At 43.0% G+C, this 21,744-nt stretch overlaps 2 protein-coding genes and 1 long non-coding RNA gene across 4 annotated transcripts in view; 2 read left to right on the top strand and 1 right to left on the bottom strand.

Moving 5' to 3' along the window:
* The window catches only part of slc16a12b (solute carrier family 16 member 12b), a 19,764-nt gene extending 6,142 nt beyond the window's left edge, over positions 1-13,622 (top strand). For both annotated transcript variants that reach the window (XM_050060049.1, XM_050060048.1), the window contains 6 exons: positions 3,197-3,300; positions 3,502-3,645; positions 5,190-5,489; positions 5,587-5,962; positions 8,091-8,350; positions 9,066-13,622. In XM_050060049.1, the coding sequence (XP_049916006.1) occupies positions 3,197-3,300; positions 3,502-3,645; positions 5,190-5,489; positions 5,587-5,962; positions 8,091-8,350; positions 9,066-9,298 (1,417 nt within the window). In that variant the 3' untranslated portion in view covers positions 9,299-13,622. The remainder of the gene's footprint in view (positions 1-3,196; positions 3,301-3,501; positions 3,646-5,189; positions 5,490-5,586; positions 5,963-8,090; positions 8,351-9,065) is intronic.
* A 137-nt stretch (positions 13,623-13,759) lies between these two features.
* LOC126399789 (uncharacterized) lies at positions 13,760-15,732 on the bottom strand. Its single transcript, XR_007570925.1, has 3 exons — positions 15,690-15,732; positions 15,505-15,603; positions 13,760-15,296 (listed from the first exon to the last, which is right to left on the bottom strand). It is a non-coding gene; the product is annotated as an uncharacterized LOC126399789 (long non-coding RNA).
* A 2,217-nt stretch (positions 15,733-17,949) lies between these two features.
* Positions 17,950-21,628, top strand: LOC126399499 (myeloid protein 1-like). The gene is made up of 4 exons (XM_050059512.1): positions 17,950-18,107; positions 18,927-19,044; positions 19,312-19,463; positions 21,398-21,628. The coding sequence occupies exons 1-4, from the start codon at positions 18,083-18,085 to the stop codon at positions 21,568-21,570; spliced, it is 468 nt and encodes a 155-aa protein (XP_049915469.1). The 5' UTR covers positions 17,950-18,082; the 3' UTR covers positions 21,571-21,628.
* The last annotated feature ends 116 nt before the right edge of the window (positions 21,629-21,744 follow it).

Genomic DNA, 21,744 nt, shown 5'->3' with positions numbered 1-21,744 from the left:
GGCCTCCACAGTCACCAGATCTCAGTCTAATAGAGCACCTTTGGGATGTGCTGGAACGGGAGATTCTCATTATGGATGTGCAGCCGACAAATCTGCAGCAACTGTGTGATGTCATCATGTCAATATGGACCAAAATCTCTGAGGAATGTTTCCAGCACCTTGTTGAATCTGTGACCCCAAGAATTAAAAAGGGGGTCCAACCTGGTACTAGTAAGGTGTCCCTAATAAAGTGGCCATGAGTGTCTATCTATATGTATGCATGAATCTATCTGTCTGTCTAATATTATGCAGCTAACATTATCAGCTCTACTAAAATATAACTCTGTTGTAAAGGGAGAGTTCACACAAATAGGAATCATCCTTCAGCAAAAACACAACGAACTGGCTGACCTCTGTGTGTGTGTGTCTGTGTGTGTTGACTAACCAGCTGTGATACATTAAGTGAAGCTCTGAAGGTCTCAGTGTGAGACTCTGACACCTGAACAAACAGCACTTTCTCAGTGAGATGTCACCTCGGGCAGACATTCTACCGACACATTCTTATCAGGCTCCCAGGAACGCCGCTCAGCCTTGCTTTCAATGTTTCCCAGTGGCAACTCACGAGACCACCAATATAAAAGAGACGTCTGTAGAACTGTGGACAGGACTCTAGATGAGATGACTCTATTGTGAATTTTTCATTCATGGAGGTTGTTAGAAAAAGATTTCCACACACTGACATCTGTACAGTGCTTAACTTTATTGTTGAGCGTTCAGTCTCTTTGATTTGTAAGTGTACGTTTTATTTCTACCTGTTTGGACTTATTGATGTGTCCAGCACCTTGCTAAGACCAAGCCAGGTAGAGCGATGCTTGTTCTGCAACATCTATATCATTCACGGAGGTTAAAATGTACAAATCCATGACATCATCACAACCCCTAAGCTACAAACTGCACCAGGCGAGCGACATCATTAAACAGAGTGGACTCCATCTTGGTTCCTGAGTCTAGTTGTTACCACACATCTGTGGTTCCTACAGAAACAGTGTGTTCAGAAACTCCTTCTTAAATCAGAAACATGCCGTACAAGTGTCTGCACACCTTTAATCTCATGTCACAGGTGTTTCTTAGGTAAACTCCACACTCACGTGCAGAGACGTCATTTATCACAAGGAAAACAAAAAACATGATGAGACGTTCATGTAGAAATGAAATTAAAGAAGAACCTCCAGTCAGCACATCATAACAGAAACAATGCAAGAATGAGAGTGGAAGTATCTCAACATCTGAACCTTTACAGATTCATATCATTAATACTAACTACAGTTAACTGAATTAAAATGAGCTCCACTTTAATCAGCTAATCCATGAATAATTATAGTTAAATAATATAATGTACATTATTCTGAAGTGGGACATTCAGCATGATGAGTATTTTTACTGTTGGTACTTTAAATTTATAGGAATTACAAAAAATGTCGGAAGTGCTCGTCCAAACAATTTGTCTTCAGAAGTTAGTAATTTAAAAACAGCGCTGTGTTATTTTTGTTCCCTCCCCCCATGTTTTATGTTCCCCATATTTTATGTTCCCCGTTTTTTATGTTCCCTGTGTTTTATGTTCCCCATATTTTATGTTCCCCGTGTTTTATGTTCTGCATGTTTTATGTTCTCCATGTTTTATGTTCCCTGTGTCTTGTGTTCCGCATCTTTTATGCTCACCATGCTTTATGCCCCCCATGTTTTATGTTCCCTGTGTTTTGTATTCCACATCTTTTATGTTCTGCATGTTTTATGTTCCCTGTGTTTTATGTTCTGCATGTTTTATGTTCTCCATGTTTTATGTTCCCTGTGTTTTGTGTTCCGCATCTTTTATGCTCCCCATGTTTTATGTTCCCTGTGTTTTGTATTCCACGTCTTTTATGTTCTGCATGTTTTATGTTCCCTGTGTTTTGTGTTCCGCATCTTTTATGTTCTCCATGTTTTATGTTCCCCATCTTTTATGTTCTGCATGTTTTATGTTCCCTGTGTTTTGTGTTCCGCATCTTTTATGCTCACCATGTTTTATGTTCCCCATGTTTTATGTTCCCTGTGTTTTGTGTTCTGCATCTTTTATGTTCTCCATGTTTTATGTTCCCCATATTTTATGTTCTGCATGTTTTATGTTCCCCATATTTTATGTTCTGCAAGTTTTATGTTCCCTGTGTTTTGTGTTCCACATCTTTTATGCTCCCCATTATGTCCCCCATGTTTTATGTTGCCCATGTTTTATGTTCCCTGTGTTTTGTGTTCCGCATTTTTTATGTTCTCTATGATTTATGTTCCTATGTTTTATGTTCCCCATATTTTATGTTCTGCATGTTTTATGTTCCCTGTGTTTTGTGTTCCGCATCTTTTATGTTCTCTATGATTTATGTTCCTATGTTTTATATTCCCCATATTTTATGTTCTGCATGTTTTATGTTCCCTGTGTTTTGTGTTCCGCATCTTTTATGCTCTCCATGTTTTATGTTCCCCATGTTTTATGTTCCCTGTGTTTTGTGTTCCGCATCTTTTATTTTCTCCATGTTTTATGTTCCCTGTGTTTTATGTTCCCCATGTTTTATGTTCTCCATGTTTTATGTTCCCTGTGTTTTATGTTCCCCATGTTTTATGTTCCCTGTGTTTTATGTTCCCCATGTTTTATGTTCCCTTTGTTTTGTGTTCCACATCTTTTATGTTCCGCATGTTTTACGTACCCATTTGTTATGTTCCACATCTTTTATGTTGTCCATGTTTTTTGTTGTTGTTGTTGTTGTTGTTTTTGTTCCCTGTGTTTTTTTTTGTCACCCATATTTTTTTGTTACAGTTTGTTTGTTGTCTTTTTATAAATGTTTCCTTGGGGGAAACAATGCAGGTTCATTAAGTTGAACTGAATGTCAGAAGTGTGGCTGAAGCTCCACCTCAGTCACCATCAACACAACGAGTCTTTAAGACCTTTAAGACGACTGTCAATGTTTCTCCACACATTCCCAGTTTATTCCCAGTCTAACCAGTGTGGACTGTGCCCAGAGTTTCCCCCTCAAACCAGTTACACAACACAGATAACATGTCACTGTCAGACTTTACATAACACAAACCTGACACCTGGAACCTGCTGACTCAGTGCTGACAAGAGATTATTCTGTTTACATTCATAATCAATCACTGAGTGATCTGTGATGTCACTTCCTGTCTGCAGGTGTATCTCCGTCTTCTTCGTGGAGTTTCAGTCTCATTTTGAAGCCGACTATGCAGCGACAGCGTGGATCCACAGCCTGGTGGACTGCACCACCATGCTCTGTGGTCAGTATTGCAGACCCACTGGTCAGGGTCGGGGTCAGGTTAGGGTCAGGGCGAGGCAGGTGGCGGTTATGGTCATGGTTATGGTTATGGTTATGGTAAGTCTCCAGGACATTAATGTACATCCATTTAGTGTCCCAAAACATAAGTAAACATGTTTGTGTGTGTGTGCGTGTGTGTGTGTGTGTGTGTGTGTGTGTGTAGCTCCTGTGGGAAGCCTGGTTGGTAACCGTTGGTCCTGCCGGGTGGCTGTGATGCTCGGTGGGCTCCTCTCCTCCTGTGGGCTCCTCCTCAGCTCCTTCACCACAAACCTGGAGCTCCTCTACTTCACCATGGGAATCCTGACAGGTCGTGACACGCAAACAATTTCCACGCTCTGCAAAAAAATGTCCACACTTATCAGAGTGTTCTCAGTTTCCTAAAAATGTCCTTACTTTGTCAAAAATGTCCTCCACCTATTCCACATGTCCACACTTCTCAATAATGTCCTCACTTTTGAACATTTGTCGGCCCTTTCTTTAAATGTCCTCACTTTCAAAAAAAAAAAAAATCCCTTACTTAATATAGTAAATAGAGTATGTCCTCAGTTTAAATTGTTTTCCTTTAAAAATGTCCTGACTTTACCAAAAATGTCCCCGCTTTCTAAAATACAAACTCACTTTTTAAGTGTCTTTACTCTTTTGTTTTCATTAAAATGTCCGTACTTTGAAAAAAAATGTCCTCACTTATCATAATGTGTCACACATCTCAGAAATGTCCTCACTTTTGAACATTTGTCTGACCTTTCTGCAAGCGTTCTCACTTTCTTACTTTCTAAAATATGTCCCCACTTTTGAAAGTGTCTTCACTATTGTTTTCATTGAAATGTCCTTACTTTGCCAAAAATGTCCTTAATTATCAGAATGTCCTCATTTTACAAAAAAATCCTTAATGTCTAAAAATGTCTTCTGTTTGCAAAACATGTCCCAACTATATAAAAAAACATCCACACTTTTTAAGTGTCCTCACTTTTCTAATTGTTTTCATTTAAATGTCCTAACTTTGCCAAAAATGTCCTAACTTATCAAAGTGTCCTCATTTGAAAAAAAATGTCCTCACTTTTGAAAAATGTTTTACTTTCCAAGTATGTCCCCAGCCTCCTCCAAATGTCCAACCTTCTCAGCAATGTCTTCACTTTTGAAAATCTGTCCTTCCTTTCTACAAATATCCTTATTTGTAAAAATGTCCTCTCTTAACAAAAAAAAAAGAAAAATCACTTTTTAATTGGTTTAACTCTTCAAAAAATGTGCCCTTTCCCAAAAACAGCATCATTTTGAAAAATAAAAAATGTCCTTACTAAAAAAACATTTTCACCTGGCCTCGGCGCTGGGCATCGTCTACTTCCTCCATGCCATCCCCCACCTCCTCCAAATGTCCACACTTCTAAGAAATGTCCTGACTTTGGAAAATTGTCCTCCCTTTCTACAAATATCACTTTTTTTAAAAAAAAAATCCTTACTTTGTAATACATGTCTAATTCTTCACTAATTCTTCTAACTGTTTACTTTGAAAGATGTCCATACTTTGCCAAAAATGTCCCCACTAATGAAAATGTCCTCACTTTCTAATTGTTTTTTTTTTTTTTTTTTTTAAAAAGTCCTTACTTAACATCAAAATGTTTTAACTTCGCAAAAAATATCCTTACTTTGTAGAAATGTTGTTAATTTCCAACATTAGTCTCCACTTTGTACAAATGTCCTCACAATTCAAAGTGTCCTTATACTGTCCAGAAATGTCCTGCCTTCCTACAAAAGTCCACTCTCATAAAACATTTCTAGAAATGTTCTTACTTTCAAAAATTGTCTTCATGTTTGTAAAACATCCTCACTTATCAAAATGTCCTCACTCACCAGGTCTGGGCTTCGCTCTCTGTTACACTCCCGCCATCTACATGGTGGGCTGTTATTTCCACCAACGGAAGGCACTGGCGTACGGCATCGCAATGTCGGGCAGTGGGATTGGCACCTTCGTTCTGGCGCCAGCGGTGCAGCTGCTCATCGAGCTGTACTCGTGGAGGGGGGCGCTGCTTGTCCTCAGCGCCTTTGTAGCCAATCTCTGTGTCTGCGGGGCGCTGCTCCGACCAATCACATTGCAGGAGGGCGGGGAGGAGGTGGACGGAGAGGAGGGGGAGTCAGTGGGGGAGGAGAAACCTGGTGAGGAGCGGTGCTGTACCTGCGTCTCTGGCACACAAACATCTCACAGATTTTACAAGATATTTTATTTTTACTTGCAAACCTCTGTTGTCTGCAGGTAACATCTTGTTGCAGGACGCCGAGCTCGCTGTAAAACTTAAAGAATCAGACGACAGCCTCAAGTCATCATCGCCTTCATCTCTGCCCCTGCCCCTGCTGTCGGGAAACCCCGCCCCTAAGCTGCAGAGGAGGCGGTGCTTTAGCTTCTGCTTCTTGTCCAGTCAGGAGTACCGCTTTCTGCTACTGCCAGACTTCCTGGGCCTGGCTGTGTCGTTCCTGTTCCTGGCCAGCGGCTGCAGCCTCCCCTTTGTCTACCTGGTGCCGTGCGCTCTGAACAGCGGCGTCAGCCACCATCAGGCCGCCTTCCTCATGTCCATCCTGGGAGTGATCGACATCATGGGGAACATAACCTTCGGCTGGTTGACGGACAGGAGGTATGAACGAGTCTGAGGGTCTGAGCTGAAACTTAAAGGGAGAGTTGTTGGAGGTTTTTATCCATAAACAGAATATTACACACAGTAGATGTCAGACGGTGCGCCCCCAGTTTGTAGAAGCAGGCAGGAGTCTGACATGAAAGCTACTGCTGTGGAGGGGTCAGCATCAAAATGACATATTTTAGCCACCTAAAAAAAATCAGTATCAGTTTAAGTGTATGCTGTATTTAGAATATTTTCACTGCTTTACCCTAATGTCAGACTGTGATTTCTAGCAGGTAAATGATGCCGTTATCTTGCTCTCTTCAGAGCCAGACTCCATTAAGAAAAACAGTGATTTAACGTCGCTGAACACAGGAGCTGCCGGTCTACCACTACCTCGAATGGTTAGTTTGTTTATGTTATTGTGTGACTTTGTGTGACACAATAACATAACCAAACTATCTGATTGAAGCAGCAGTAGACCAGCAGCTCCTGTGTCTGGTGACACGCTGACGAGAGCAGAGATGATGAACCGAAACCTGTTGATCTGACGTTGCTGAGCCCTCCACAGCTGTACATAGTGCAGCTTCCATGTTGGACTCCAGCCTGCTTCTCCAAACCAGGGCCGTGCCAACTGATCCGAACTATCCCTTTAAATGTACCATAACGTCACAATATTACTGGAGATCTCACAATGTCCTTACAATTTTTAGTGTCCTCACTTTCTCCTGTTTTCCAAAATAGTCTTCATGTTGGTAAAATGACCTTACTTTTGAAAATTTGCCTTCACATTGTACAAACGCCTTCGCTTTCCAGAAATGTCCTCATAATTCAAAGTGTCCTCACTCTCCTGGTCAGGGCTCACTTTCTAAACTGTTTTCATCTGTGATACATTTCTCACTTTCCGAGTCATCCACCTCCTCCAAATGTCGGAGTGAGAGTTTAAACATTCACACACATTCTGCAAACTTATCACGGAGCTGAACTCTGTGCTGGAATGTGACAGAACAAGATAAAAACCTGTCAGCCATCAGGTTTAAAGATAAAGCCTGCAGCAGACAGACAGAAAAACCTGAAACTAAGACAAACAGGAAAACTCAGACATCAGAAATAAATGAATCAATTAAACCAACATCAGAAGACACCCACATCATGATAATCTTCGTTCAGACAGGATCCAAATAGTCTGCCTGATACAGAGCTGCAAGAAGTACTAAGACATTTTACTTATGTAAAAGTATCAATACCACAGTGTAGAAAGGATTAATTTAAACGGACCGACACAGGAAGTGTCCACGCTCAGCAGTCAGACAGGAGTCAGGTTAATCTCCAGGGCTGGTACCTGCGGTTATTCCACAGACTAGTTAATAACATGTCGGGCAGGAAATCCAAAGTGTGGGATCATTTTGAGAAGGTGAAGGACGAACCCAAGGTGATATGTAAACTCATCTTCATTGGTCGACAACAAACATGACGTATCATCTGAAACATGGAAGTAGCTACATGCCCATTAGCCCACAGCGTCATTAACAGGCGGCTCGCTCAGTGTGTGACGTGCACTTGTAGATAAAATATAGGCCTATATTAATGAAGGTTCATTAGTACGGTTTTGTATTTCTCTGTAATGTAGCACAGTGTTAACAATGTTACTAAGACTATTCTTTCTCACACCTTCAACTCAAACCACCAACATATATCATTTAATTCATATCGTAAACATGCAGACAACTAGTCGACTAATGGCCCTAAATGATGACTGTTGGTCCACCAGAAGAATTCTTAGTCGGGGGGCAGCCCTAATTAGTTGATTATATTTTGTATCAATAATCTGAATCTGTAAAGTATCTAAAGCTGTCAGACAAATGTAGTGCAGGAACAATATATCCTTCGGAGATGTGGAGGAGTAGAAGTAGAAAGTAGCAGAAGATGGAAATACTCGAGTAAAGTACAAGTACCTTTGATTTCTTATTAATATTTCCACAACACACTTTTTCTTTTGATCATTTTCTGAAAGTTCAGTTTAAATTTGTACTAAATGTAGATGGGAAGAAGTCAGATTGTCATTTTCAAAGTGTTTTGCAGTTTGAAGAAACAATAAACGTTGGCGTCAGCACAAAGTATAAGTACTTCTGTGTCCATCTCTCAGGTGTTTGAAGCCATACCGTCTGGCGTGTTACATCTTTGCGGTGGGGATGGAGGGTCTCTGCTGCCTCTTCATGCCGTTGCTCCGGTCCTTCCCGCTCCTTGTGCCCTTTGCCGTCCTCTACGGTTACTTTGATGGCGCCTACGTTGCACTGATCCCCGTGGTGACATCGGACGTGGTGGGATCTCAGTACCTGTCCTCAGCACTGGGCGTTGTCTACTTCCTCCATGCCATCCCCTACCTCATCAGCCCACCAGTTGGAGGTGAGGAGCCAGAACACCCCTAATTTACACATGACCGATCATTCACAATCTGCTGCTGCCAGGTTTTGTCCAGAAAGTAACTTTAAGAGTCACACATGAGCGAATGCAGGTAAGTGACCATTGCCTGCGGAGGCAATGTGGGCAGTTCCGGATGTGACGCACTCGTAAAACTAGCTTGCCAATACATAAAGCAAAGTACCACGCCGAAATCCCAGCACAGGGTTAGAGTACTTTAAGCCCTGTTCGTGTGCTGGCTGTCAATGAGAAGAGCTGGAGCACCCTCTGCTGGACAAACTACATGATGACACCATTTCTAAATCACCCCAAGCATGGTTTTCAGCATTATAGCCCAGTATCCACCAAAACCTTTTGGTATAGTACCTTTAAAACCAAAAGTAACCCTTACGGATATGTACCTAGACCCTGGACCCCTTTAACATTTCCACCAAGATCTGGTACTAAAAGGTGGAGCTAGAAACCCTGCAGTCTGACTGGTCAGTAGAGGACGGTCACTCTGGTTTTATGTAACCTCTGTTCATATATCAGTAAACTACAACTATAAAATGAAAGAGAAAAAATAACTTAATTCACTGGGCCGACTGCCGGCAACTTTTAAGGTTGAAGAGCAGCTGCATGGTACGGACATCTGAGATAAATATGATCACTAATAAATAATATCACTTACTTTTTGTTGAATCTTCTTCTCGTCCTGCAGGTTGGCTGGTTGACATCACAGGAAGTTACACTGCCACCTTCTTCCTCAGCGGCACCGCCCTGCTGGCCAGCGCGATCGTTCTTTTCACAGTTGCTGGAATCCGCCGCTGCCACTCCACCGCTGCTGTAGTCGTCACCACGGACATGAAGCACGAGCCCCTCCCTCTCCCCGACCCATCAGACTGCTTCGTTGCCTTTGATAAGGAAGCGGTCAATCAGGCCGTCATCTCATAACCTCAGAGGAAACAACCAATCTGATTCATCGACACCACAGATTGTGGTCTGGCCGAGGCAGGCTTCAATCAAATGCTTTACTTTTTTATTTTATTTTTTTTTATTTTATATACTTTATTAATCCCCGAGGGGAAATTCAATTACAGAAAGTGGATTTATTTAGAGTCTGCTGAAGGACAGATTTCAATGCAAGAATCAACACTGACAAATTTTATATGTGCTTCTTAAAGTCAAGGAACAATCCTTAAACGGCTACATTTCAAGGATGCTGCTGAAGGACTTTTCAGATGTCTAAGATCCTTTGAATTCTACCAAGAACTGAGTCCTTCTTTCAGAAAGTTCTCAGGGATGCCTGTATCTATCCTCAGGCTCTTAAAGCGCCCACAATCCTCTGTGCACAATGAGTCAGTCCTATCGTCGGAATTGGAAACAAGGAAAACATGCTGTAAACTTTCAGTTAAATCTGCTTAGCAGTCCCACAGAATCTGTCTCTGAACAAATCGGAGGCGAGTAATCTTCATTCATTAGATCTAGAAGGCCAGGTTCAAAACTTTGTTCTGACTTTCGTAAGGCGAAGAATGAGAGCAAAGTGACAGCGCTGCTGACAGTTCTGTATGCAGTTATTAGTACCTTTGGTAAGGATGGGCATTTTAAGTAACTTCCATACTAGAGTACCTTCATTACATTATGATAGAGTACTTGATTACTTGCAAAGACAAAAAAATCTAAAGCAAGAAATATGAATGTTAATTAGCCAACAACGTAGTGCAATCTGAAATTCATTTATCGAGTGACCAGGCGCTAATTTGCCTGTTAAGCCATAAATTCAAAGTAAAAAAAAAATCAACAAACTCTCCAGAGTCCAGAGTTGCTCTCCTCCTGGTGACTTCGACAGCTGCCTGGTTAGCACAAGCTAACATCCGACATCGAGCTGTTTAACATCACCAATCTCAAAACATTACTTAATGTTACGGCCCAGACACACCAAACCCACTTGAGAGAATCAACATGGATAAAGGCCCCCTGCTGTGTCGCCCGACATCGCTGCGTCTTGGACAAACAAGTTGCGCTTGAACACAACACAAAGACACAGCTGACGGCCAACCTGCATGCACGTTCGGCGCCTGCATGAGAGGAAATAACTCTCCACAGCAGCAGACAGTGGTCGTCTGTATTCATCATTCAAAAAGGGAAACAGGACGACTGTCTTGATGCTAGTTAGCCAGTTAGCACGTGTGCCAGTGAACAATAACACAAACCGCAAGGAAAGGTTTCTTTTTAAGAGAAAAATAATCTGACCTTATGGAACAAGTTGGTTTTGGTCTCACTCCCTCTGGACTTTAGCTCCTCCTTTACTCACTTCCTGTCTGTTCTCCTGTGCTGCGCTGAACTGCCAGTCAGAGTTGTTTCACTCACAGACGGGCTCCACCGACACTGATTCTTTAACCCCTGAGCCAACAAGGGCCGATGAGGGCCAACGGTGTTAAACACACCCAACTGACTAGGGTGACGGATGCTCACCAACGGCCAACCATCTGCTTGGTGTGTTAGGGCCTTAAGCCGTGTGATGCTAACAATTAGCATCACAAGGCCAACAGGCCCCCCGGTGGAGAGCTCACACTCCTGCAGCAGTAATCTCATGTTAAACAAAGAGAGAGCGCCAGCGGGGCAAAAAGGTGCCGCAGCTCTACAGTGAAATAAGATCTCACCTTTTAAATATTAAAAAAAAAAAAAAGTCATGTTCACACGTGGGAGGTTGGGCAAGGATTACGTTGAATGATGTCCAAATTAAGTATTCATGCCCATCCCTAATTTTCAGCGTCCTAAATTTGTCACCTTAAATGCATCCAAAACAAAACATGTTAACGCCATCATAAATTGCTATTAATTAGCGAGACAACGTAGGCTAACTGAAGCTCTCGTTGTATAGGCCAAATTTGTTAGTCAAAATACTGTCACCATCTTCAGACTATTCAACGAAATAGTTCAAGGGCACAATTAGCAATATGGCGTCTAGTTCTTCTGCTGATTCTGAAATGAAAGCACAGGACTTTTTCGGTGACGCTCACCTGCGCACTCAGTAAACTGTTCTCTGAATATTAGGAGAGAGGACCTGATATCGAAAGACTCGTCCTACCAAAGAAGCCTCCTTGACTTTGAGAAGCACCTTTTGTTTTTAAAGAGAAACCCAAAACTCCAACTTCCTGTCTGGAAGAAGTGCCTTTCATTGTTTATTTTTGTTTGTTTTTATGCCTCGTCCTCAGAAAGAAGGTTTAACAGACTGAGTTTAACCCTGAACTCTGATACGACGAATCCTGAGATGATGTATTCTGATCTGAGGGCGACTTGATGCTACTTTTTAATGTGAGGGCGAAAAAATGCTATTCACAGAAATGACTGACGCACAAACTTTAGATAATCTTGAGCAGTACCTTGATTCTGACGCACAACAAACCTCTACTAATTAATGGGACGCAAACATTAGCCGGCGAGGGAACGGGCAACTCAAAGCGAGTCCTTTTTTCAGGAGGACTCGGTTTGCGCACAAATATGAAGTTGAATATGTTTGAGCCTGAGAGCTGAAACCCTTTAAAGAAACATCTTTGTTTTCGAGTCACTCACTGGTTGAATGATTGAGCAGAAGCTCCACCAAACTCCAAAGATAAAAAATGGATTTAGCGTTAAGTTATTGTTTCAAGCAGCTTTATTCAGGGAAAACAAAACACAGCAATAACAGATTTGTGTTTGATGGTTGACTGAAATGTGTTCACATCAATACATATCAAAGGCTGTCACGTAATATTACAGAGCTGAAACCATTAGCCGATTGATCAGCTGACAATCACCATCTACTGTCATATTTTTGATTAACCGTTTTTCATTGTTTGCATGTTAACACTATGAGGTCATCGACAAAACAGAAGTTTGAATCTTTTCATTCTTCTTTTGGGGCCAAAACTGTTTCAGATGTAAATATTACATTTGATGTCTGAATTATTCTGTTTTTACCTCTGTATAAATGGTCAGTATTGAAAGAAACATCACAAACATTTTAACAGTATATTATTTTTTTTGTAATTAATTTCTGTTTGTTTGAACTGTAGCTGGACTTTTGGAAATATGCCATGTTTCAGATGTGCTATTTAGCTTAGATATTCCGACACTGCCTTCTGTGTTGACTCAGGTTTGTTGGACTATTTTCAGGTTTTTTTGTTTAGTTTGAAAATGACACTGAAACATATCACATGTTCTGGACTCAGGGCTGAAGAAGTGTCGTGTGGTCTGGTTTAGGTTTGTCTCATGGAGTCACACTAATGTAATGATTAAGAAATCACTAGTAACGCTGTGGAGTATTTCTCATGTGCCTCTGAAAATGGCTGCATGCCGACGCCGTCACCATCCATCCATCCATCCATCCATCCATCCATCCGCTTATCCGAAGCCGGGTCTTGGGGGCAGCAGGCTGAGCAAAGCACCCCAGACGTCCCTCTCCCCAGCAACACTTCCCAACTCCTCCAGCAGGACCCCGAGGTCTGCCCCAGGGCCTCCCACCAGCTGGACCAGGAGGATCCTGATCAGATGTTGAACCACCTCAACACGAAGGAGCAGCGGCTCTACTCTGAGCTCCCTCCAGATGTCTGACTCCTCCCCCTATCTCTAAGGCTGAGCCCAGACACCTTACAGAGGAAACTCATTTCAGACGCTTGTATCTGTGATCTCATTCTTTCAGTCACTACCCAGAGCTCATGACCATAGGTGAGGGTTGGGACGGAGATTGACCAGTATATCAGCTCCCTCTGAACCACGACGGTCCCCGATCCATCTCACACTCCATTCTACCCTCACTCATGAACAAGACCCAGAGGTACATGAACTCCTTCCCTTGGAGCAGTACCTCACTCCCAACCCAGGTGTTTGAAATGTTTCCGCCCCCTGACGTACAGAAACTACAGAGACTAAAAGACCAGGTCCATGCAGGGACGGGATGTGACTAGTCTGTCGGCAGAAGACAAAAACCTGATGCAGCGGAATAATCGTCAGATATACAGGAAATAAAACGATGTCTCTACGTGTCAGATGTCAACGCGAGTCTCAACAGTTCCAGACTTGTTCCCAAGAGTTTGTTACGACAGCAGCTAACCTGGTTTATCCTCTCAGCGCACAAAAGCCACAGAGCAGCGACAGAAGCTGCTGCTCTTCAGTAGGATAATAACATTTTACCTTAAAGTTCTTACAAACATAATTTCATTAAAAAAATGAAGAGTTTTGTTTTCATCTTTGTTGTTAATGTTGATGGATTAAAGGGACGTTCAGTCAAACCATGTTTGTTCCCTGATGTTTTTATTATGTCTACTTGATGTATAAACCTGAGAGCTGTATCCCAGCTGCTGCAGACTGTGACGGAGCCAGGATGTAAATCACTGGTGTATATTTTGGGAGTGTCCTGTAATAAGACAGTTCAGGCTCTAGGCACAGTGAACCATCAGCACATCAGTGATGCCGACAAAGAGTCGGGGCACTTCGGTCAGATTCCTCTCCCGTGCCTGTATCCCAAGACGAGGCCAGTCGTCCCTTTAAATGACCTCGTCGAGCTGTAAAGGTGCAGACACACCAGACTGACATCAAAGAACTAGCGGCAACAAAAGCCAACTGTTGCGTCGTCTACATCGCCTCATGTCACCCTGTGTCAGTTGCATTTGAACACACAACACGGACTATATCCAATGGCCAAGTAGCACGTACGTTCTGCACCTGCGTGAGAGAGAGCGGAGTGAGAGAGTGGTACATCCTGTCAGTCGAGGGGTTTCCTATCTGTGCAGCCGAGCACCGCAGCACCTCCACGGACTATTACATCCAGACGGTCCCGGTGTTTCCTCCGCAGGCTCCACTTCACTCAGCTGCCCGATAAACCCGCTGCTTCTTCCCACTTTAACCTGAATAACAAACCAGGGCTCGGTGCTCCGGTTGGATCCAAACGGAGAGCCGGGGCTAGCTGGGAGGCTAGCGGAGGCTAACTGGCTGTGCTTCCCTCCGGTCATGCTGAGGCTAATGCTCTGCTAGCCGCTCCCAGCTAGCTCTGGTTTGTTATTCAGGTTAAAGTGGGAAGAAACAGCGGGTCTGTCGGGCAGCTGAGTGAAGTGGAGCCTGAGGAGGAAGCACCGGTTAGCCCCGGTTTCACTACAGGCAGTTTCACTCGCTACAGGGGCGAGGAAATAAAACCTGAACAGCCAATCAGAGTGAACTCTCTCACCGACAAGCTCCGCAGCCGATTCAACATGCTCAATTGACCGAAAAGCCGCCAACGACGAAGTGCCGATGGTGCGGGACACACCACAAAAACTAGGGCGACAGACGCTCACCGACGGCCCGACTTTGGTCGACGGCCGACCGTCGGCTTGGTGTGTCAGGGCCTTAGGCGTCGCACTGTGCCTGGAAACATACTGAGTGTTTGTTTAGAGCCTGAAGAAGAGGGGCGGGGCTTAGACAGGAAGTTGATGACCACCTTTGTGGCGCATCCCTCTGATGTTACTCTACGTTTCTGATAGTGGACGCATGCAGAGGAAAATAACGCCACACTGTGACATCATCACTGTCTGATATTCACACTTCATAAAAAATTCTAACATAGGATTATATTTTATTCTTTTATTTTGAAGACCCAGACACAAGCTGTATCTGGTGTTTCCTGTTTCCTGTACCTGCAGGCTTTGTTTGGACCTTCTCAGCCACCGTAGATACTGAAGCAGACAGACGAGCGTTTGATCAGACGAAGGTGGCGAATGATTTTCATTTTCCATGAAGTGAGAATGTTGTTCTGTTTATCATTCACCCCCAGAAACAAACAAAAAATAAAACTAAAATAAAAAACTGTACAGGTATTTAAAATCAAACTCCTCCTCAGAGTCGCCACAGGTTTAAATACCACCTGTGTAGTGTTGTCACATGGTGATGATGTCACTTCCTGCAGGTCTTAGAGCGCAGCTTCTCCTCCTGACACCTGAAACACAGAGCAACAACACTGGACGTTAAAAACACACCTGTGTATTCTACTTACGTTACCTCATAACGTAAAACGTCCTCACTTCTTTAAAAATGTCCTCATGTTAAAAAACGTCCTCACTTTACACTTCACACTTGAGGTCTGGAACTGTACTTCCTTCCTCACAAAGACAAAAGTCTACAAACAAACACACACTCTTCCTCACCATGTCTTAAAAAGCGTCTTCGTCCTCGTTTCGTATTGGTTGCTGTTAACCGTCTCCTTCTCCGCTGAATGTCCACTGACCAGACAATGATGGTTTTAGCTGCAGAGACACAGACAGGATAAAAAAAGGTGAAGACAGATGTTAAAAACAGTTTGATGGAGAAATAAATATTAAATAAAGCTCACAGATCAAACATGGATTCACACGGAGCTTCTGCTGTCATGGAGCAACAGTCCACACTGACTGACAGAGGAGCAGCGCCCCCTGCTGTCTGATGTTGTTAATGCAACAAAAACCAACCACAGCACTGTACACAGCATGATGCATTCACCCCACTATAAAAAACCAGTACAGACCAGTTTGATATGAGTTAAAAGTCACACTGACCTTTGCTGCCCAGGATGGAGGGAGAGTCTTCTGAAGAGCCCCGTCTCTCTTCTCCTTCACCACAGGACAGAGACAGAGACAGGGTGAGAGACAGGCAGACAGAAAGGGACAGAGACAGAGACAGGGTGAGAGACAGGCAGACAGAAAGGATGAGAGACAGGTAGACAGAAAGGGTGAGAGACAGGTAGACATAAAGGGTGAGAGACAGGTAGACAGAAAGGATGAGAGACAGGGTGAGAGACAGGTAGACAGAAAGGATGAGAGACAGGGTGAGAGACAGGTAGACAGAAAGGATGAGAGACAGGGTGAGAGACAGGTAGACAGAAAGGATGAGAGACAGGGTGAGAGACAGGTAGACAGAAAGGATGAGAGACAGGGTGAGAGACAGGTAGACAGAAAGGATGAGAGACAGGGTGAGAGACAGGTAGACAGAAAGGATGAGAGACAGGGTGAGAGACAGGTAGACAGAAAGGATGAGAGACAGGGTGAGAGACAGGTAGACAGAAAGGATGAGAGACAGGGTGAGAGACAGGTAGACAGAAAGGATGAGAGACAGGGTGAGAGACAGGTAGACAGAAAGGATGAGAGACAGGGTGAGAGACAGGTAGACAGAAAGGATGAGAGACAGGGTGAGAGACAGGTAGACAGAAAGGATGAGAGACAGGGTGAGAGACAGGTAGACAGAAAGGATGAGAGACAGGGTGAGAGACAGGTAGACAGAAAGGATGAGAGACAGGGTGAGAGACAGGTAGACAGAAAGGATGAGAGACAGGGTGAGAGACAGGTAGACAGAAAGGATGAGAGACAGGTCGACAGAAAGGATGAGGGACAGGGTGAGAGACAGGTAGACAGAAAGGATGAGGGACAGGGTGAGAGACAGGTAGACAGAAAGGATGAGAGACAGGGTGAGAGACAGGTAGACAGAAAGGATGAGAGACAGGTCGACAGAAAGGATGAGAGACAGGGTGAGAGACAGGTAGACAGAAAGGATGAGAGACAGGTCGACAGAAAGGATGAGGGACAGGTCGACAGAAAGTATGAGAGACAGGGTGAGAGACGGGCAGACAGAAAGGATGAGAGACAGGTCGACAGAAAGTATGAGAGACAGGGTGTGAGACAGGGTGTGTGATAAGACTGATACAAGAACGTTTAGCAGAGCAGCAGACGTTTGCTGATTTCAAACTAATGAAATGTCACTTTGATAACTTACGGCGTTGATTCGACGCAGACGTATAAATCCCACTTAAATTGGCGAATCAGCGTGACATTAGCTAACACTGGCTGCAGCTATTTCATTAGAATGAAATGACAACATGAATACATGTGAATAAACACAATGTGAATAAACATAATTAAACATTTCTTCATCCATGAACATGATTTAACTTTAAAACATTAATTTCACCAGCAACGATATTTGTTTAACAATAACCCGGAGGTGAGTTAGCATTTTAGCGTCTGAAGCTCAGTGGGTTTTTGGTTAGATGTCTGAAATATGCTCTGTGGTTCACACACGCTGAAGAGACTTTCATGTTTTGTTCAACAACATAAAATGTCAGTATCATCACGACCGACGTTAAATTCATGCGACTGTGCTGCAGTTGACGCCCATGTTGGCCTACAAATACATGTCACTCTATGAGGACAACAACTCCCATGATCCCATGCTACTTCATGTCTTAATAAAAAGGACCTTCTTGTATATTTTTTTCTTAATTTCCTATTTTAGACAAAATATATCAGTATTTTAAAACACCTCATAACTAACATCACATAACAAGATGACAGAATGGGGCCATTCCAGGTCAACAGGATTCCTCTGTTTGGAAAATCAACTAAAGGTAAGGTCAGGTAAACAGTCTGTATTTGCTGTTGGTCAGCACTGATAGTGGGTCTGTAACTGTAGGTCATTTAACATCAAAACATGTACCTGATAGTTTGAGTCAACACAGACAATGTTTGTTTCTGCTCCTCTCTGCAGCATGATGTCCTCGTCATTGTGAAATAATGAAACTTCCTGAGGCAAACAGTTGGCCGCGTGCTGCAGTGCGTCCCCACAGTTAAACTGTGTAAACTGTGGACTTTTCAGTCTGTTGAAAGAGGAACATCAGCCTCTGTATAAAAGTCATGTGAAGCCTGACTGAAGCCACAGAAGAAACTTTTCATCTGGAACAAGAGCTGAGATTTGAAGATGAGACGTGTCACCGTTTTGCTGGGTAAGATGATGAATCAGCTGCTGGTGATAATCCTGATTATAACTGAAAAATCAGAAGATTAAAACTCAGACCTGTGAACTGTAGAGCACTGACAAAGGTGACAAGATACGCAATCTAAAATCAGAAATGGGGGTCCAGGGGTACAAGCCTATGACATTTACACTGTTTAAATAGGGCAACACACGGCCAATCATTGTGTATCACTGAAGAAGGCTTAGGCCGAAACGCGTCTGTCATTTTGTGAGTACTGTTGCCTACTAGTTTCTTTGGAATCCCTCTGCAACTTGCACCCATCACAATTGGAAATGTTGGAGTTGTACGTCCTCCTTCCTTCAATTTTACGTTGTATAAATTAGCCTAATGACCAGCAGAGATTTCCTCTGCTCATATTTCAGCCAGGATAAATCACACAGTGTGTGGAGGCTTTATTGTCTTCACAATTTATTGTTTCTTATCTGTGAAATTAAAGTAAATAAAAGCTTTGTGTCCACTGAGGGAAATGGTTTCAGCTTACAGAGACAGACAGGAGGTCTGCGTTACTGCGACGTGTAGTTACATTTCTGTGGAGGTGCACGTCAGGCTGCAGTGAAGGCTCTACGTTGACGCAGAGCCTTCACTGCAGCTGCAGCGTTGACTGAACGCAGAAGTATAAATCCCACATTATGGGGACAAAGACCAACTAAAGATCAGGATTAGTGCTTAATATTTTGTAAAGGTTTCGATAAGTCACCAGGGAATTAATTTAAGTATATTCAATGTTAATCTGTTAATGTTAATGTGTGTGTGTGTGTGTGTGTGTGTGTGTGTGTGTGTCTCCAGCTGTGATGTGTGTGTGTGTGTGTGATGGCGTAAAGTTCGGACAGCTCTGCGAGGGAAACCCCAGCAACACCAGGAGGACGTCTGACAGATGGGGACGTGGACACTACGGAGCCAGCCGGTAACCATAACAGCTGCACCATAACACTACACTACTGTTCAGGTGCATTTTGGGACATGTAGGCTCCAATGTTTGTGGCCTAGAAGTCTATAAGTCAAGATATCTCAGATTTGATCCGTTCCGTCATTGATCTGCTCCTCAGAACATATAAATCAACCAATCGACTGAGGCACACAGTGGAGACGATGTTGAGCAACTAATCAGAAAAAGAAATGAGCAGAGGTAACTGTTGTGTGGTTCATCATCTGGATGTCTGCTGTGTTTCAGGGAGACCAGGCAACACAAAGGTCTGGACATTGTGTGCCAGGACGGCTCAGTCGTCTACGCTCCGTTTGACGTGACTCTTCACGGAAAGGTCATTGTCTACAACAAAACCGAGAAGGCGGCCATCGACAGCGGCATCAACCTGAGAGGAGAAAGTCAGTCCATCAAACATTTATTACATTAAAACATGTTGCTCAAGTACTGTGGGCTACTGAAAGAGATAGTTTGGAGTTTTGCAAGTGGGGTTGTGTGAAGTATTTATCTATAGTCAGTAAATTATACCTGCAGTAGATGTCAGATGGCACGGCCCCAGTTTGGAGAAGCAGGCAGGAGTCTGACATGGAAGCTAAGCAATGTACTGCTGTGAAGGGGTCAGCAACAAAATGTATTTTAGCAACAAAAAAAATCAGTGTATGCTTTATTAAGAATTATAAAATTAGCGATTACCAACATGAAAATGAAGCCATTACATCATTCTCGTCAACGCCAGACTCCATTGAAAAAAATGATGATTTAAGCTCATTGAACACAGGAGCTGCTGGTCTACTGCTGCCTCCATCAGTTAGTGTGTTTGTGTCTTTGTGTGACTTCAACTGAGGCTGTTAATAGCTTCCCTGTCTGACGGAAGGTAAAGCAGTAAAAATACTCTCAGTACAGCATACACTTAAAATGATATGGATGTTTTAAGGTGGGACTGTTTTACAGGTGGCTAAAGTATGTTTTGTTGCTACCCTTGATTCACACCAACACAAAGTTATCCTTACATACTTTACTAAGGGAAGTTTTTCACTGCAGGACTTTTACTGTAACAGAGTATTTTTACAGTGTGCTATCAGTACTTGTACTTCTGTAAAGTATCCTAAAACCTCATTTAAAAGCCTAGTCCCATTTACTAGCCTGAAGTGGCTTCCCATTTTGTCAAATAAAGGTCTGTCTCAATTAGAGGCCTGGTGTGGTTGTCGAGCAGCTCATTTTTATAGAAGTTCTTTGGATGTATAAATCCGGATTGTTGACCACCCACTTGAGCTAACGTTGGTTAGCTGTTTAGATCGTGCATACAGATATAAATGTTGTAACATTCGTCAATCTAGAGATGCTACACATCGTTAGCTCGGTTGATTTCATTCTACTGAAACTATGAGCACCAGAGAAGACTGTATTTCATTCGGATTCACCGATATGACAAAAAAACAAGTGGTGACTCCCTTCCTCTGAAGCTATAATTAAGTCAGAATATTTAGTGGTAGGTGGACCCACCTGACGCTGATGTTGCGATCACCAGCTAATTGGATTGGCGTAATGAAACAACTATGCAGGGAGGCGTATCCCATAGTAAGACATCTCACTCATGCTACTCTGAGAACTGGGGTTACACAAGTAACCTGAAGTTATGTATATTCCTTTAGTCTGTGAGGGTCCTCAGATCAAAAGAATCAAGTGTTTTTTTTTCAAATAAACATAGGCAGTTTGTGCTCTAGAGAAAGGATCAGCACTCAGTGAATAACCTCCTAAGCCCTATGATAAGCTAATATGACAAGGCTTAACTATACAGACCAGTGAGCAGTGATAACTAACATGTCTTTGGGGTCATCTGGTGGGAACCTCCTTTCACCGTTGTTTCGTCTAGTTGGTCCCACGACACCTGCAGGAGGCTAGACAGTGATCTCTGGCGTCCCAGAGACACTCCCCTAATGCCAGCTCTCACTGCTCCCCGCACCAACCCAACAACCTCCTTTACCTTACTTACACATGGCTTTCTCAGCCCAAACAGCACTGCCACCTTCAACCAAACCCATAAAAATGAATCCAAGTTATGAATATTGTTTTAAGTGGTGTTGTGTTGGTGTGCCGGGTGCTTTCAAACAAGTGTTATAACATAATTAATTTGATTCAAGGCCTAATTTTATCCAAGTAATGTTAACACTGATTCAAATAAAACATTTAATTGTATCTTCTGATCTTTGCTTAGCAGCAGTTTTGTGTAAAAGGAATTAAAGGCCCGTCCCAAATAAAGGCCTGTCTAGTTCAGTGACTTAAGAAAATAATAGCCCGGCCAACTATTTAAGTTTTACGGTATCTTCTCCTGCAGATCTGTGTTTCAAGCTGTTCTACGTTCAGCCGGACCGAACCTCTGGCACAGTGAGGAAGGGGGAGAGGCTCGGCGTCATGCTGCCCATGCAGAGTGTTTACCCAGGTATCACCTCACACATCCACGTCCAGATGTGCAACAAGGAGATCGACCCCACGCAGTACTTTGATTAACTCACAGAGGACTTCTGTAAACTTTCTGTGTGTCAACATTAAAACCTTTAAATTCAAACAGCAGGTTTGTTGTGTTTCTTTCATCAGCAGAAACAACACAAACATCACTTTGTGTAATGTTTGAGATCTTAAAAGCTCTAGAAATAACATTGATCACTAAGAACCAACATATCT

Source organism: Epinephelus moara, chromosome 13 (assembly GCF_006386435.1).
Source record: "Epinephelus moara isolate mb chromosome 13, YSFRI_EMoa_1.0, whole genome shotgun sequence".
NCBI lineage: Eukaryota > Metazoa > Chordata > Actinopteri > Perciformes > Serranidae > Epinephelus > Epinephelus moara.
The sequence above is the reverse complement of the archived record's forward strand: the minus strand, read 5'-3'. Positions and strand labels throughout refer to the sequence as shown.